The 18,432-nt window shown below is 45.8% G+C and overlaps 1 protein-coding gene and 1 long non-coding RNA gene across 6 annotated transcripts in view; one reads left to right on the top strand and one right to left on the bottom strand.

Annotated features, from left to right (window-relative positions):
- Positions 1–1,133: 1,133 nt before the first annotated feature.
- LOC113456820 overlaps positions 1,134–18,432 on the bottom strand; it is a 21,968-nt gene continuing 4,669 nt past the window's right edge. Inside the window, exons 3-5 of one of the 3 annotated variants that reach the window (XR_003377556.1) lie at positions 9,235–9,454; positions 7,626–7,707; positions 1,134–1,708 (exon numbers count right to left, since the gene is read on the bottom strand). This is a non-coding gene — a long non-coding RNA (uncharacterized LOC113456820). Of the gene's footprint in view, positions 1,709–7,625; positions 7,708–9,234; positions 9,455–12,535; positions 13,884–18,432 lie in introns of those variants that run through there. The other 2 variants (XR_003377555.1, XR_003377554.1) reach the window with 2 other exon arrangements.
- The window catches only part of Six3 (SIX homeobox 3), a 12,299-nt gene continuing 11,451 nt past the window's right edge, over positions 17,585–18,432 (top strand). The window contains exon 1 of one of the 3 annotated variants that reach the window (XM_026783061.1): positions 17,585–17,948. In XM_026783061.1, coding sequence (XP_026638862.1) covers positions 17,885–17,948 — 64 coding nt within the window. In that variant the 5' untranslated portion in view covers positions 17,585–17,884. Of the gene's footprint in view, positions 17,949–17,977; positions 18,336–18,432 lie in introns of those variants that run through there. The other 2 variants (XM_013348971.2, XM_005354698.3) reach the window with 2 other exon arrangements.

Below are 18,432 nucleotides of genomic sequence, written 5' to 3' on the forward strand. Positions count from 1 at the left end.
TCTCTGAACTTGTCAAATATAAACAGACTGGATATTGTACACTGTGTGAAGATATATTTCTTTGGAGAAAGCTGCTTGGGCTATTTCATTTTCAACTCCATCAGAGACTTGGGAAGGATATAATATTACCTGAGTAAACAGGAGGTGCAGAACAAACAACTTCCAAAGCTATAGAAATAAGAGAGACAGCTAGAAGCTTGGATAGTCACAGAAGTTTCCCCTGCAATGTTGAGGCATCCATCTTCAGCCTACCAGCCTAGAATATCTGACAGGAATTTTGAAGGACTGTCCTACCTTGTCTTGGCAAAGTTCAACAGTTGTCTTTTTTTGTATCTTGCTTGTCTGATTTCGACAGCATACTGTCATCAGTTAAAGCAAGGTCATATTCTTGCCTTAGGTGGCTAGTTTTCCACAGAGAAAGTAAACCTCCATCTGGAGATTCTTTGATGACAGTTATTGTTTTTTTTTTTTTGAAGTAAATTGGTGCTATCAGGAATAGACAGGCTTGTCTTATTGTCATGAAAAGCTTTATGCTATTAAAACATAGGTCTTTGAAGTGTTTAAAGACCATCTATCTAAAATATATTTCTATTTAACCTTGAAAACATAACTAACATGACTATAAGCTTGGTTAGAAGAGAAGACTAACTACTAACCTATTTATTATCCTAAATAGCTTTTAAGGACTAGAAGTTTTTATTACATTGTTCAATGAGGTGCATAGGTAAAACACCTTAAACAAGAGTAAAAACATATATACAGTATAACAAAAACCTTGAATTTGCATCAATATACAAAAATCCATACCAATGTAAATACTTGAGATGTGACTATTCAAAAGTAGACTCAACGATCCACCCTTTTATCTCATCATTTCTATACTATACCCCCCTTTGTCCTTCAGAAAGAGATCCCTGGAGATCTAACCTCCTTTGTTCAGTTTTTTCTCTGACCATGACCAATAACAACTTATAATCAACCCTTCCCCAAATGATGACAAACATCCATAACCCACAAATGACAGAAAAACCTCCCCCCACCTCTTGGAAATGTGGGCATCGTGTTCTCTAGACTGCTTCCTGTTGTCTAGGGGAAACAGCATCTTTAGGAGACCCTGAGAAAATTGGGATAATGATCAAGTCCTGGGAGAGCTAGTTGTACTAGTTTATGTTTAGTCTCTGTGTGATGGGAAAGTGTAGAACTTATCTCAAGTCTTAGCTAGATAATCTGTGAGGCTGAACTATCTCAGCAGTTTTGAAATTGTGCTGGATGCTGAATTTTGAGGAAACAGCAACAGAGTCATTCTGAGAGACTAGGTCACTTGGGCTACCTGACTCCATTGGTATCTGGTTCACAAGAATGGGATATGCAATAGGCAGAGGTCAGTGAAAGATTCGTTGTTGTTGTTTTATGTTTGAGCAGGTAAATGGCATCTGTGAACTTTATATTTGTTTGGACTCTATAGCCAGGCCTCAATCCATGCTATGTGAAAGGCTGGCATGTAACAATAAGTCGTGAGGACTCTGTAGTCAACAAGATTTATCATGTCTCATCAGTCTTAGAGCTGTTCCCATGTCGAGGGATCTGCATATATGTCACATGTCCTGTAGTCTTTCTTGGCTTTTTCTATAGCCAAGATCCTCAGGAGGTCTCTCCCTGTCGAATCTGATCTCCATTAACTTTGAAGGAATCCATAGCTTTCCGTTTCCTGTGGAAACAAAAGCAAAACGTCTTACCCAATGTAACATATTTTCTGACTTCCATTTTGAAGTTAAGACATTCTCTTCTTTTTGTTTTGTTTTGATTTTGTTTTTGTTTTTTCAAGACAGGGTTTTTCTGAAGCTTTGGAGCCTATCCTGGAACTAGCTCTTGTATACTAGGCTGGCCTCAAACTCACAGAAATCCACCAGTCTCTGTCTCATGAGTGCTGGGATTACAGGCATGTGCCCCCACCACCTGGCAAGACATTCTTAAAATATATAGGCTGAGCCGGGCGGTGGTGGCGCACACCTTTAATCCCAGCACTCAGGAGGCAGAGGCAGGCGGATCTCTGTGAGTTTGAGGCCAGCCTGATCTACAAAGGGAGTTCCAGGACAGGGTCTAAAGCTACAGAGAAACCCTGTTTCGAAAAACAAAAAAATAAATAAATAAATAAATAAATAATACACACACACACACACACACACACACACACACACACACACACACAGAGAGAGAGGCTGGTTTGATTTAGCAGTTTCCAGAATCCAATGTCTCTCAGCACTATTGTTTTTTGTTTGTTAGCATTTTAAAATTCAAAGCCAAAAAAGCACCATATAAGACCCAGACACTTTGTTGCACAAGAAGGGTGGCCCTTTGTTCCGGCTGCCTGGCTAGCTCACACCAGAAATAATCACACAGAAACTGTATTAATTAAAACACTGCTTGGCCAATAGCTCTAGCCTCCTACTGGCTAACATCTTGATTTAACCCATTGCTATTAATCTGTGTTCACCACGAGGTCATGGCTTACCGGGAAAGATTTAGCATGTCTGACCTTGCACCATGGCGCTCTCTCCCTCTGCTTTCTTCCTCCCAGAATTCAGTTCTGTCTCCTCCGCCTACCTAAGTTCTGCTCTATCAGGCCAAGCAGTTTCTTTATTCAACCAATGAAAGCAACGCATAGACAGAAGGACCTCCTACACCAACACCTTGTATATTTCCCATCATAACATGACTTATTCTTTTCTACATTACTTTATTTTTTATTTAAAGACGTTATTATTTTTAAACATTTTTTTGTATGACTGACTATACCCATTTTCTTTCTTTGCTTCAGCACCTAAACCTACTCACACATATTGTATCTGTTTTGAGATTTCTTTGCTCTGGACCTGACTTTACTAAGCACCTACAGTGTGACCATGTGAGACAAATCCTAAACTCTTTGGCTAGGCTGTCTGCCATGTGGCTTTGATGGAGCTGGTGGCTGGCTTTGCCTCCTTCAGGTCCGACTAATCATCCCAGCTGCACCTAACTGCCCCAGTTCTGGGAAGCTGCTGTGTCCATGCTGTGGCGGGCATTTCTACCTAGTCTTCTGCTGCAGAGTAGTGCATGGGCTCACCTCTGTCCACTGGGAGCAGCGGGCTCTGTGTATGTACCCCACATTGAGTGCTAAATGTGGCCAGTCCTTCCTGTCCTGCCAGGCAGCTCACAAATGACAACATGGAGACTTTCTAATTATGAAAGCTCGACCTTAGTTTGGGTTTGTCCCACTAGATCCCATAACTTAAATTAACCCATTTATTTTAATCTGTGTTCTGTCACGTGACTCATCACCTCATCTCTCCACACTACCCATGCTGCTTCTTCTGAGTCTGGCTGGTGACACACCTTCTTCTTCCCCGAGTTCTTTCTCTGCCGGGAAGACCCAACTATACCTCCTGCCTAGCTATTGGTCATTAACTATACCAATTAGAGCAATGTATCTTTACACAGTGTACAAATACCCTACAACACTCGCCTGTGCTTTGAAACAATTAAATCAAAGGAAGGACTTCTGGAATATTTGAGAAAGTCTGAAAAGCAAGCTCATGAATTATTACATGCGCCCTGCAATTACAGATGAAGGTGGATTTGTCAGGGAGAGAAACGAAATGTTGGGCATCCTTGCATTTTGTTGTATACAAAAAAATGTTTCACTCACTTCTGCTCCAGGCCCTTCCTTCAGCTCAGCTGAGTGTACACACACTTTACACTCTCAAACAAACACCACAGACACACACCCACACCCAGAAGGCATCTCAGAGATCTCATCTAGGGTCTTACCCTTGACAAAGCCTAACCTCATCAATAGAGGGACAACAGGTTCTTATTGATCTGGGTGGTGGTGCTGGTTGCTTGTTTAGACTAATTTTGCAGAGATCATGGGGAGAAAAAAAAGCAACCAATAATGAAAGTTTTATGTGAACATCTTCTATCTTTCTGTTTCGTTTTGTTTGTTTTTTGAGACAGGGTTTCTCTGTGTACTAGAGAGAAAGGGATTAAAGCAGAGTGCCACCATGCTCAGTGCTTATCTTTTAACCTGTATATCCCAAACACCTTATAGGCCAAATAATAAAGCAGCCAGGTAAACAAAGATATAACCGTTGCCTTTAAAATCACCCCTAGGCACCGGGTGTGATGGCACATGCCTTTAAAAGCAACGCTCAGGAAACAGAAGCAAGTGAATCTCTATGAACTCTAGGCCATCCTAATTTACATAGAGAATTTCAGGTCACTCAGGCTACATGGTGAGACCCTGCCTCCACCCCTACTTCTGTCCCATGCCCATCCCTTAAAGAAAGGAAGAAAGAAAAATCACTCCTGAGTATGATCCCTTGTCTAGCATGTGTGAAACCCTAGGTTCAACTCACAGCACTTCAAATAAAAATAAATAAATAAATAAAGTCACCCTGACCTGCACTTTGCTTTTTAGTGGGTTCTCATAGAGGATCTCACCCTTTCAGACACCTGGTTTGATTTTCTGCCCTGTCGAAACTGTGAAGACACTGAAGTTCTTTCCTCTGTGATGACTTGGCCTTCTTTTTGTCTATTTATTTGGTTTTTTTCCTAAACAGGGTTTCTCTGTAGCTTTGGAACCTGTCCTGGAACTCACTCTGTAGACCAGGCTGGCCTTAGACTCACAGAGATCCACCTGCCTCTGTCTCTCAAGTGCTGGGATTAAAAATGTGCACCACCACCCCCTGCTGTCCTGGCCTTCTAGGAGCTATGGCTCCAGACATTACTGGGCTTGACACTATCTGGTCTAGAACCCCCCCTCATGGGGCTAGCCTTGGCTCTCTACCGTCTGCGCTTGCGGCCACAGGTGTTTAATATGTGTGGGGACTTGCTCTGCCCTGCTAGGCCTGGCCTGGCCGCTGAGGGCACAGCTTTCTTTCTTCATTCCAATCGGTGTGTGAGCTGAGGTAAAAGGCCGAGACCAGTTCTGGAGAACTGCACTTCAGAAGGAACTAAAAACAGACAAAACAAGAAGAAACAAAGCCTTTTCTGTTTGTTTGTTTGTTTTGTTTTTTTTTCGGGTGCAGCAGCACTATGGAAGTGGCAGGGTCTGTGGATTTCAGACAGTTAAAACTATTTGGGTGCTAAGACTCTATGTGACCAATGTTCTGTACTTGTTAGAGGGGTCCCAAAGGGCTAAAGACAGAGGAGACAATAACTCACATCAAGAGATGGGGTGGAGGGAGGCCCAGAGGGGAAAGGGGGCATACAACCAGACAGAGACTGGTAATATCTTCTGTCTGTAGCATCTAGCCCATGGCAGGTACAGTTTCTAGTAATATTATTCTTTTTCTTGGGTTCAGAATCTCCCTTCTCCACTCTTTGACCTCTAAACTCAACTACAGAATCAATATTAATTGATTATGGTACATTCATTAGAATACATATAGACATGTGCAAATCAGTCAATTCTTCCATCTATGGTTATGTCATTATCTATTCCGGCCACTATAACAGAATATCAGAAACTAAGTTCAGTCAGTAGAACATTTACCTAACATGCACAACACCCGGGGTTCAGTCCCCAGCACTGGGCATATACTATACTTGCAATTCTACTGGGCGATAAAGAGGTAAAAGTAGGAAGATCAGAAACTGAAGGTCACCCTTGGCTACACGGCAAGTTTGGAGCCTATCTGGTCTTCATGAGACCTTTCCTCAAAAAAATAAAAATAAAATAAAATGTAAGCTGGATAGTTTATAAACAACAGAATCGTATTCTAAAGAGTTCTAGAAGTTAGAAAATGGAAGACCAAGACATCAGCAGTCCATGCTGGTAAGGTCGTGCTTCCTAGTTTACCTGGTGGAAGGGCAAGATGCCTCTTGGTAGCTTCCTCATAAGAGTATACCCTGGACTACAGAGCTAGTTTCAGGACAGGCTCCAAAGCCACAGAAAAACCCTGTCGAAAAAAAAACAAAAAACAAAAAACAAAAAAAAACAAGAGTACACCTGAACGACCCAATAGCAACCCAGAAAAACCCATCCCCTAACACTATCACATTGGTGATGAGGTTTCAACACATGAATTGGGGAGCAGGAGCCAAAACACTGAAATGGCCAATAGACAAGGCTGACTGTCCGTGGAGAAAGCCAGTGAACTGAGTCCATTCACTGAGGTAAAACCAGAGCGAGCAAACCCTGTGCAAGACTCAGTGGAAGTCCATAGGTCACCATACTGAAAGAGACATGGTGATGGCCAAGTGTGCAACAGAGGAGGAAAATGCAGGCTTATTCTTTGGTGATGCGAGTCTCTAGGCTCTACGCGATGTCCATACGGCCACACCCTCTGATGAGGGATGAGTAGGCTGACATATCGCAGATACCTCTCCACTGCTGCATTCTGACCAGCCCTCATGGAATAGGATTCAGATTCAGAGGGGAGAAGTCTAGGTGATTTTGAGTCTTGGAGGAAAAGAAGAAAAGTATTCTGGAGAAAGCTTGAATGTATGTGGAGATTGTGAGCATGCGTGGAGAGCTGGGGGCTGTCACTCAGTTCATTAGAGTAACAGATTGCTCATACCTGGCACATTCTCTAAGTAGAAAAAGGAGTAGCAAAAAAATGGAATGAGAATAATAATAATAATAGTAATGATAGTAATAAAGAATTAACTGATACCAAATGTTTTCCCCTCGGTCTCTGCTTGCCCAGTCTGACTGGTACAACTTATAATTAGTCTCTGCCTGCAGATGTGTGGTTCCAATGACTTGTGGATTAAGGAGAAACTCTAGAATTTCTCAGTACCTGACAAGTTGTAACGTGAAAAGCTACACTTAGTCCATTAAAGATTTTTCACAGTGACATTTGAGTGCAGCTTGGGAAAGACGCCACCTTGCCATTTATCATTTTCAGGGCACTGGTGTCGGGAAGGAGGTTGCTCGGAAGAACAAAGCAAAATGGATTGCATGTATGGAGGTGAGCTGGTGGATGCTGATAAATGGACTCCACTGAATGTCAGCAAATGCCACTTGAGAAGCCATTTGCAGCTACCATAACACACCCCAAACCAACAAAGAGTCGCAAAACAGGCCAAATGAACTGGGCGTCTTGCTTCCGCATGAATAAACAATCAGGCCTCTCAGAGGTTACACCAGAAAGTTGTTCAACTTGATAGAATGGGCTTTTCAACCATCCCGACACATGTCTAGATTGCTGCGGAGGGCTGGAGACCTTCTGAGGACACCGGGGCTGTGACTGGTGGACAAGACGTAAGAGCCCTTTCAGCCCCGTGGGTGCCTTCCTTTTGCATGTGGACAGAGGAGCTGTCTCTGAGACAGGTTTTTCTGGGTTCTTCTGTCCAGCATGCTGCTTTTGCAGATTCTCAGAAGCCCATCCCCTTCTAATCTAGCTCCCCTCCCAGTGTGATCCAGGTGGCTGAAGGAGGTAACAGGTGAGACCTCTCAGGAATACGGCTCTCATTATCAAGGGATGTCTGGGTATCAACCGCTCTTGGCCCATCCAGCTTTTCTGTCGCTCATACAGAAAAAGAATTTGAGTGACGGCATCAGTTTCTGTTTCACTCCTGATGATTGGCCGATACTTAGTCCTTGTGTGACTTGGGATTTCTGGAAGGTGGGTGTACGTTACCTTCAGGATTCTGCTTGGGCCCACAGGTCCGTTTCTTCCTCCTCAACTTCGGGCTTCTCCACAGATCACTGCAAGGAAGTAACTGGAAAGAAAGAAGACTGCGTTCTCAGAACAACTCTCCAGAGAAATAGGACTCATTAGAATGAAGTCACAGGCCCTCTTCCTTCCCTAATCTCTGCAGACTCCTCCTTCCTCTCAACTCCTCTGCACAAGGTCATCCAATACTTCCTCCTTTGTACCAAGACTCCCAGACTAGCCTGAATTGGCTGACTTTGTAAATATGCCACACACATACACATGCCTGCTCTGTGCCCACACACACTGAGGTCAGTTGGTCGGGCGTTGGAGAATGCAGTGGAACAGAGCCCTTCCTGGACTCTTGCTGAATGCGGCAATGGATGACTTCCCTCCTCACACGGTTACAGACCACATTCTGACCACATACTCTGAACACAGTTTATAACCGGGAAGAGATGGGCTCCGGGGAGAGCAGCTTCCCTTGGATGAACCCTGATGGTTGGTATGTGTAGGAGTGGCTGGGCTGCTGCTTCTTTCCCAGGTGGTGCAGAGCTCTTCATAACCCTGCTGTTCCCTTTGAATTAGGTGCTTCCTATGGAAGGGCTTTTGCTTCGGTCCAGGAAGCTCAAAAGACATCTGTTTAAATTATTGAAATTGAATGGCTCTCAACTTGTTGACTTTCATGCTTAGTTTGGGAAGAAAGAGAGGCTTGTTTAGGGAAAAGGGAAGAATGGGGGAGGAGAAGGAAGGGGAGACGGGGTGAGGGGAAGAGAGGTCTATGGGGGTGAAGGTAACATCCAAATGGAGGTGGTACAAAGAGGAACGGTAGACGGGATATCCTGCCTAGAGCAGGATTCACTGTACAATCTGGGATCCACTTCACCCCAGTAAAATGCTTCTCTGAAGAGGCAGTGCCTGCTGTGTCCCAGAGTGGGGTTCATGTGTCAGATTCAAAGACCCACTGTAGCATAGAAACACATTCTGAAGGGAAATCTGGAGAAGCGTAGATATTTTTCTTCTTGCCCAGATTACTCATTTTTCTACTTCCAATTTTTCAATTTGTATTTTTCTTTTTTAAGGCGTAGACTTACGTAAGACAGACGTAAGGCTAGCCTTGAACTTGCTAGGTAGCCAAGGTTGACCTTGAACTGCTCACCCTCCTGCTTCTATCTCCCAGGCACGAGAATTACAAGTATATACCACTACAGTCAGAGTGAATTTATATCTTAGAGTTCAAACTAATAAGCATCTATATCTAGAAGAGGGGAAAAATGTTCCTAATTGTTACTGTCATCCAAATCCTGCCATTGCTGGTGACGAGAGCTAGGTTAAAAAAAAAAAAAAAGTCAATCTTCATAATTGTTTGTGTGCTTACGGAACCAAAACAGATAAGTATCATCTCTGTCTCTCAGGTGACAAAAAACAGAGCTACTTTGAGTTTAAAGCTTTATCTGTGCTCAGTTGTTGGCCCAGCTTTCCTTGAATTTCATCTAGAGGCCATTTCCAAAGACTGGGTTCCTGGGTTCCTTTTCTACAAACCTAACTAACCCATTAGCCGCTTTGCATTGAGACGTTTCAAGCAAATTGGTACCTTGTGAGGGAGGGTGTTCAAAATGCAAAACTCCTAAAACTTGCAGTGAGGGAAACAGGCCCGGCAGCGAGGGTGAGGATGTCCACCCATAGAGGACTTGGACAAGGGCATGCATTCCCTGTATGACTGCAGCAAACAGGACTCATCAGCTGCAGACATCAGCAGCAATCTCATGCTGACCTTCCAGGGTGGCCTCCAGAGAAAGGAATGGGACATCGACCTTAGAACGTGGGAGAGAGGTAAGAGAATATTAGGCTAAAAGAACAGGCAGGCCAACCCAGGGCAAAATATTCAAAAGTATTTCTAAGGCTTTTGTTTTTGTTTTGCCATTAAATCATTTACTCAATTGTTTGAATAAACACTCGGTTTCCCTCCTTAGGTCAGATGTGATAGTATGGCTTAACTGGATACCAGCTTCTTTCTATATGGTACTTCGTACCATTTAGACTCCTACTAAACCTCTAATGTCCAGTTCAAACATCACCTCTTCCCGGATTAGACTCCTGCTTGTTCCTGGCGGGACACCTGCTGTCCTCCGCTGTACTTGTCTGTGCTCTGAAGAAGAAGCTAGTCTATCTCTCCATCACTGCCTTGGTCTCTCCTAATCAGCTCTTTGAAATGGGATTTAAGGCTACCTAAACTGGGTTATCTTCCACACACACTGAGATTTAAGCCATTTGGGTTTAAATATATGGAAAACAGTCTTCTCGGCTGTTGGTGACATTTACATTCGGCCTAGAATAGGAAAATTCGTTGGGGGAGAAGCATAAGGGAGCCATTTGGATTATTCAGGTAGTAGTAGGGAAGGAATCAGGAAGTGAAGTTGGGTGTGGGTGTGGGTTGGGGTGAGGACTGAACTAGCTAAGCTGTTGTGTAGCTCTGGCCTTTGCTGTCCAGTGCCATCCTTCCTAGTCACTTCGGTACTCACAAAGCCAGTTCTCCAACCTCTGCATCAAGTACGCTTTAGAGACCTAGGGACTGATTTCTCGTGTAGAGAGAATGAGGTAAAGAGATGAGAGGGTTTCCTTTGGTTTGGGGTCTCCTGGCATCAAAGCAACCATGTTTCCTCAACACAGCAAGCGACTTTCACTGCTTCTGTAGGCTCTGCTTCTGTAGGGGTCACCGGGGAAGGATGGCCACCTCACCAACCACACACCGCTGGTTTCTCTACTGGTAATAACGGTGTTATAAGGGGTTTACAAAAAATAATGGCTGCTTTTGATAATGTGTTCCTTTCGTTCACTCTTCATTTTGATTCCAGGACTTGGGAAGTCCCTTCTCTCCTTCTGATACCTGTTGTTTTTCAGAGAGACGTCTTCATGCAAATTGTCACTCTTTTTAATGGAATGAGTCTCTGCAGCAAGCAGAAGACTTTGTGCCCAAGCTGAATTGTAATGCAAAAGAAACCATGATTTACCTCCCTTGATAACCTGATAACTGGGGCCTCTGAAAGGCTTGAACAACTATTACTGTGTTTACTTAAAAACAAAAGCAAAAACAATAATAACAAACTTTACCTAACAGGATTCAAAACAGTCCTCTTATTTTGAATGTTTCATTTCAGTTTTGTCAAATGTACTTATTTTCCTGCCCAATTAGGAGATTTTTTTTTTAAAAAAAATGATGATCTTTGGAGCTTTTAAAAATCGGACTGGTTGGAAAGATTCTCCTCTTCATTCAGCTGCTCACGTGCATCCCCTCTCCTTCCAGAGAGCAGAATTGCCCTGCGTACTCAAAAACTGTCTGCTTTTGAAATGGCACAAATCTGTAAGTGAGCATTTCTAGAATTATTATGCAGCAGAAGTAGTGGGGTTTCCTACCAAGAAAATCTACATTGAGAGAAGTACCAAAGTCTAGGGAGCATTGAAGGAAAGTTTAATATCCAAACAAAAGCAGTATTACCATCACTATCCATTCTCTCGCCTGGAGGAGAAACAATTAATGATTTGCATATGCTCATGACACAAATTAAAGACAAAAGACCCCTCAAGGGCTGTGGTTACCACGCAGATCTCAGCGTGGTGCAAGGTTTCAGCCCTGCTCTGCTCTTGCTCCAAATGAATAGCATTAAGCTCCATAACCAAAAATAGGGGTTGTGGGCCCTCTGGCCTATTCCCACTGTAGAATTCTGTTCCCCAATCAGAAATATCTCCCAGTCTCCCTGGGAGCTTCTAGGCAAACAGAATGTATAGTCCCAAGGGAAAAAAATAATGTATATACTTTGCCCTTTTTATTTTAATGGCCAAACATTGTAATGCTAGCTAAATAGAAATTCTCATCTGCTAATAGGTTCCTTTAGTTTGTAATAAATAGAAATGCTAATGACGAAAATTTGGTATTTGGTATGCATTAGCTTTTGCGAGCTTTTCTTTACAGCCCTCATTGACATGCAATATGGCAAGCTTCCTTTGAAACATATTTATAAAATAACTACAGTATAATTAAACCAACAAAGCATCTTTTAAGGAAGCTTAATAGCTCAGGTTTTTTTTTATCTCAGTAAAAATTTCATTTTAAAAAGAAAAATAGTTATGCCTCAATCCCACTGTACATCTTATTCTGTGCATCTAATATTTCCTTTGCAGCTACAATCTGTACATATCTAATTCTTTTTGACAACCATGATTACTAATAAAGAGCTCATGAAAGATATACTTCATAGCTTCTTCAACAAGAATAATGTTTTTTTGTTAATGGAAATTGTAACATATCTTGACAGATACAGTATATAAGATGGGCTTTTTTTTCCCGCTAATTGTTAATTTTGCTCTGCTGAATACAGCCGATATGGCAGGTGATAATCAGAGTGGATGCTATTTTATACAGCGGGACCAAAAATATTTTAATGATATAAAAGCAATAGATAAATAAAAGAAATTATGTTTGATTTTGCTTCCCCGTGGCCGCAGTTTTGTTGTTGCTGCTGCGGCTGTGGGTTTATTTAATAGAAGAAACCATGAGCTGCAATGCGCCCCCTTCTCTGCCCTTGGCCGGTTCAGAATTCCGAGTGTGCAGGGCCGGGTTGAATGCAAAATCGGGGTAGACAGGGGCTCAAGTTCGCCGAGTTTTGTGCAGTTTGTAAGCCCTACCACTCCACTCTCCCCAGAATTCCAAAGATACCAAGGCGTGGGAGTGGAGCCGCTAGAGCAGACTCAGGCCGCTCTTCCGCCCCTCAAACCCCTCTCCTCTGCCCTGCAGTCTTCTCTCCCTTCTTAAGAAACTCAGCCCTCGTGGCCGAGGAGCTGCCGAATCCTCTCCGCACCCCCCTGCGCAAAGAATAAACACAATTGACTCCCCTGTTATAATCTTTATTTAAAACAGTTTCCAAGGTTACAAATTGCAGTGCCTCGTATGCAACAGGTTCATCCGAAGCAGTATCATTACAGATTAACTGTAATGTGTAGGATTAAAATAAAAACATAAGGGATTAGGTAAAATGGGCGATGCTTGAGAAATAACGCCCGAGCTCATCCCCCCCCCCCCCGCGAGTACGCGGAGAGTCTGCGAAGACGCGAAGATGCGGGGTGTTGGGATGCCGCGGTACACGTAGTCGGATCCTCGTTCCGCGAGCGGTCAGGAACGGTGGTTCTGGCAGGGCATTTGCGGCTAGAGGCTTCTGGAACGCCAGGGAGGAGACTCTAGGCTTCCAAAAATGGGAAAGGCCAAAGGCCAGAGGACTATACAAGTGGACACCGCAGGCAGGCCTGGGGTGGGGGGGTGTCCCCCGACTGGGGCAGACAGGAAGCGCCGCGCCAGGGACAAGGCTCCACTACCTTGGGAAGCATCCAGCAAAAAGTGAGGGGGGAGAGTATACCTACAGGATGTCACTGAGTTTGTACATATGACTGACGTGACATTCAAGGCCCAAGCTTAATAGGATCCTACATGGAGTCCATCTGTTAACCTCACCGTTGTCCCTACTCCTTGCCCGTGTCCCAAACCCAGGAGCCGCCACTCAAGTTACACGCGCCCCTCTGAGCCCAGATCTTGGGCCTCCACAACCCTCTGAAGCCCTCAACCGCTCCCCGGCCACCTCCCCTTCTTTAGTCCCTTGTGCCCTCTGGCTCCCGCAAGATCCCGGAGCCCTCCTGTGCCCTCTGCTTCCTGCGGGGCCAGAACTCGCGGCGCGGCAAGGCGGAGGCTAGACTGCGGCCTGAACCGAGCCACGGCCTGGGGCGGTTGACGCAGCTTCGAGGGTGAAGGGCTCCGGGCTGGAAAAACAAACAGGGCCAAGGCTCAGCGGCTTGGAGGCTGGCTGGGGCTGGAAGGAAGTGTGCAGTGTGGCTAGAGAGGGAAACAAAGCCAGATCCCCAGCCCGGTCACCCCGCAGTGACCCCAGACCCGCCCCGCTGAGTCGCGGGGCTCCGGAGCCTTTACCCTGACCCGGTCGCGTAGCTCGGTCAGCCCACGCCAGGTGCTCCGAGGGCTCCGGGCCATCGCTGCCGCCTTGGCTGCTCCATCGTCTGCTCTCTGGCATTCACGGAGACCCAACGGGCAACCAGGCCGGAAGGCGCGGTGGCCAGAGCAGCAGACAACGAAGCCGCACCTCTCCACGAACACCAACCGCTCAAGACTGGGGGGAAACGGTGTAGATACCCTCCGTCAGAGAACCAGGCGATTCTGAGGTTGACTAACAGCCACAGCAGTACCTAGCATCCAGGGAAAAGGCGAGTGAACTCCCAAGTGGAAGAAAGTGGGCGAGCAACTTCCCCCAAGACTCCTGCTTGCAAGAGAAGGACCCTGGTTAAGGCGGCAGCGGGAAGGGGCTGCTGCAAACAGCTGTTCCTCATACATATTTCATTACACAATCAGATAATGCGTCCCACTACCTTCTCAATTATTCACAGATAAACATTTTCAAGACGTTTTGACATCTGTCTTGGTGCCTGCTATTAATTTAGTAATCACTGTAGTTAAAAATGTATGGGATTTTTTCCGTTGGAGTACCTCCTCTCTGAGCCCAGTGCTGGGCTGCAGCAGAGGGCCCGGCCCTCTGGGAGTGAAGACACCTTGGGAGGTGAGACAGTATCTCTAGAGCATTGACACTGTTTTGGAAAGGATTAAAGGGGTATCTGGTTATTTTAATTTATTGTTGAAGGAATGACTGTCATATCATACACGCGCACATGCACCCAACCGGTGGTATCTCCTGCCAACTTTAGACCCACAAGGGCGTTTAGCCCTTTGCCCTGAGCAACGGAAATGGTTTGCTTCATCTAGGCAGCTAGAGTTTGTTGAGACAGTGTGGGCAACCCGACAGGAACACATACATACATGTGCATTTATGCATTGACATGTTAAGAGAATTGAGCGCTGCTCAAGAACTTAACAGTTGTCGGTGCAAGCAGAGGGTACAAACCTCCGAAGTTTCACTCCTAGTTCTGTGTTCTAGGCAGAAGGAAAAGGGGTAAAAAAAAAAAAAAAAGAAAAATAAACAATGTCCCGCGAAGTCTGTTGAGTCTTCGGGGTTTGGAAAAAACAGTGGATCTTTGCTTGAGAGGTGAATGCTACCCTCTTGCAGCTAAAGCAACATAAACAAGTTTTTAAATCAGAGTTTGAAAATGTTTGTAAGACTGGAAAATCAGAGCAAACACTTCCAGTTCCAACATGCTGTGGTTCCTGGTGAGAAGGGCTGCAAAGTACCCAAAGAGGAAGAGAATGTCCGAAGACAACCAATTCATTTCTTTGTGCTCTGAATCTTAGCTAGAAGGAAGACAAGTTACACTTTGGATCTGAGAGGTGATGCTTTCTTGTTCGTTTCTCTCTTTTGGTCCCAGTCTCTCACTGAGGTGCACCAGCAGGTGATTCAAATGCGGGCATGAGAGAGAGAAAAATGATCTGGAGAAAAGAGCTTTGAAGAACTGCTCTGCTGACGACGATTAAGATTCCATGGACTCTGGGATGATTTCCACAATTTATTGTCCAAAATGCAAACAAGAACAAATTCACTAAAATGGTCAGGGACTAAGTGGGTCTTGGAAAAGTGAAAGAACTGCTCACAAAGGGGAAGAAAGTCTCCCCTAGTCACAGCTCTCTGTCTCTTCAGGGAACAGTTAGTTACATCCCCTGCAATGTTTCCTGCCGCAGTGTTTGGGGGTCATTTCTTCTTTACAACAGGTACTCTCATTTGCTTTTTGGAGAGTGGTTATTGGGATTGTTGGCCCAGAAGCAAGCACCCCAGCGTACACACACACTCCCTTCCTCTCCCCCCCCCCTTCCTTGCTGTCCTTTTAAAGAAATGGTCCAAGACTTTCCTCCCACTTCTCTCTTGGGAGGGGGCTCAGAAAAGGAGCTTAAGAGAGCAAGTTGGAAAATGCAGTATGAGGAAAGACACCACTGCTTGGAGCAGTCCCTGCCTCTTCTATAGGGAACTGGGGCGGTATGGTCCAGGACTGTTCCTCAGGAGTCAACAGGCAAAGGAGGTGAAAACAAGTCAGCACACTCACTAAGTTTACCTCCCTCCCCCCAAAACCACTGTGGGAAACCCCATTGGTAGACTCACAGTCCGGCCAGGACCTCAGTCTCTGCTTGGAATGGAGGAGCAGTGGTGGAAATGTCTCAATATCCCATAAAAGAAAATCAGTTAAATAAATAATTTAGATCACACTAGCACATTCTTTGCAGATTTTTTATATGTTTGGGATTGGGGAAGGCTATAGTTCTCTTCAGTTCTTTTCAGAGAAAAGCAAGGCACGAGGGGGGGGAGCAACCAGGGCTTTTCCACATTTTGAGCTTCTTTTGAACTGAATGTTCCCATTGGAAACTGAGAGTCCCTTGTCATCTAGTGAAGGCTGACTGTGCCTTCTACCCAAGCCCTACTCCAGAGCACAATCTCCCGGGCAAAGGGTGAAAAAGACAACAACCCACTGGAGGAACTGAGTCAAAAGGAATCTGTCCCTCTTTTGGGTTTCCCCAACAGAGCAGGTGGGCGAGTCCGAAGGCTGGGAGGTGATTCCTTGGCTCTTTCTTCAGAATGTGGCCTGAAACGTTACTTCCAAAAGATTCAACCAAGTTTCTTCCTCCAGGGCTAACACACCTCCTGCAGGAAGTACTGCATTCTAGCTGAGTTTACTCTCCTTGGCCTCCTGTCCACGTGTGCCTGGGTGCCTGACTGGGGTCACTCCATGTGGGCACTGTAGCTTTTGTCTGCATCTGGACAGCTGGGTGTGTACCCATGCATTCGATCCATGCATGCAGCCCCTTCTTTATTCCCCCAGTTCTGTTGTTAGGGTTCTTTTAATCCTCCTGAAGTGTGTTCTCACACAATCACAGAGCAAATACCTTCTTGAATTCCAGATGACTGCATGACTCCAGAGATCTGTGTTGGGGACAGGAGGTGGACCAGGATAGGTTCCTGACACTCGGTGGGGTGTATGGTTGCTACGTTTCCCAGTCCTGGGGACTCTAGGCTTTTTTTTTTTTTTACACCTTCCTCTATCCAAATAAGTAGTAACCTTTTTCAAGATGAAGCAACCCTCTGCCATCCCACAACAAGGATTCAGGAAGGGTGCGGTCAGCCTCTAGAACCTCCCCTGGTAGACCGTAGCTCCGAACAGCCAAAAAACAAACAAAAACCCGAGAGGCGGGGTGATGTCTTGATTCTTTAGACGCTAGCCGGCAGGCATCCTAGCTACTTTCGTCCTGAGTCGCCCTGGAGAGAGCAGAAGCTTTATAGTTCACGTCAGGGAGCTTCCAAACAAACCCTCTTAGAGTTATGGGGCGAAACTCTCCTTCCAGACAGCCCCGAAGAGCACCACTTAGGTCTGAAAACTATAAGGGCCCGCCCCCTGGGCTCCTCCTCTAGCCCTCACCCTAACTTTAAGCGCCCAGCAGGAGGGCCAGAGCTAGAGTCACTTTCTCCCCTAGGCACCAGGAACCAAGCCACTTTTCAGGGTCCCTAGAGGGACCTAAGGGCCTGGACTGCAGAGGCCAGAGTAATGAAAGCAATGATCACTGGTTTCTAAACAACCTAAGCGATATGTTCCTCCACTGACTTCTCTCTAGGGCCTGGGCGGCTGGTGTTCTCACCTGCCTGCAAGAGAGCAAACATGGGGAGTGCACCGTGAAGGGTGTTGCGCACGTGTTCTCTTGAGATTGGAAGCGGCTTCAAGGAATCTTCTAGACGTGATTTTTCTGTGATTGAAGCTGACTTGCGATTAACTTCAGGTAGCATATAATTCTACCGTGGGCCTGTGAGTTTTTCCTACGTGCTTACATTGAGTGAGGTTACTTATCTTCACCTCACCTCCTCCCCCTGCCCCCAGGCAGTTTTTATGGCCGAGTAAAAGGGCCAGCGCCCCCCCCCCCACCAGATATGTAAAGCCGAAGTTCTTAATGCTCACTCCAAAGATCTGTTTCAACCGTCCAAGCTATTTTTTTTTTCTCTTGCAGGGTCAGAAGGAAAACCCTATGCAGGAAAAGGAGATCCCGATTAACCACCCTATACCCATGGCAGGGAGGAGTTCTAACCTCTACACACTGGATCTTTGGACCTTGCCACCTCACTCCCAACCCAATCTGTTATTTGGATTAGTGGCGGTGGGGTGGGAGAGCTAGAGAGGGAGTTGTGTTGACACAGGATGGAGGTGCAGATGAAAAAGAGGGCAGGAAGACGCAAGACTGGATGAAGATGTGCAGATGATGGGCGAGAATGAAGTGGAGATGGAGATGGGGTTGCATCGCAGGGCATCAACTATTCCCCCTTCTGTGGAGAGGTGCGTCTGGCTGCTCCGTTACTTCCCCCCAAATAAAGCTAATGATGTAGTAATTTAGGAGGGGTGAGGGGCTGGGCGAAAGGAGGGAGGGGAGAGGATGGGGGAACGCGCGCCCCAAGAGCGAAAGCAAACAGCTAGCTCTAGAGGCGCTGCGGCAGTTCAGGCTTCCCAACAGGTTAGCTAGCCCAGGATCCACCCGGTATTTCGCAGGAAGGGGGGGGGGTATGAGATAGCTTGTGGAGGGGAGATCCTTCCTGGAGGACAGAGGGAGGGAGAGAGAGAGATAGCGAGAGTGCGAGCGCAGAGCCTTTTGAAAGGATTTACACTTCCTAATGAATATTTATCCGCCGCTACTACACGCTCCGGGCTTCTCTTACCTTTCCGCAGGTAAGATCCTCCCTGCTCCCCTACCCTGGGGGGGGGGGGAATGTCATCCCGACTCCCTAGACTCGGGTTTGGGTGGTCAGTCTTTGGGCTGGCGGGG

Source organism: Microtus ochrogaster, chromosome 16, assembly GCF_000317375.1.
Source record: "Microtus ochrogaster isolate Prairie Vole_2 chromosome 16, MicOch1.0, whole genome shotgun sequence".
NCBI classification, from domain to species: domain Eukaryota; kingdom Metazoa; phylum Chordata; class Mammalia; order Rodentia; family Cricetidae; genus Microtus; species Microtus ochrogaster.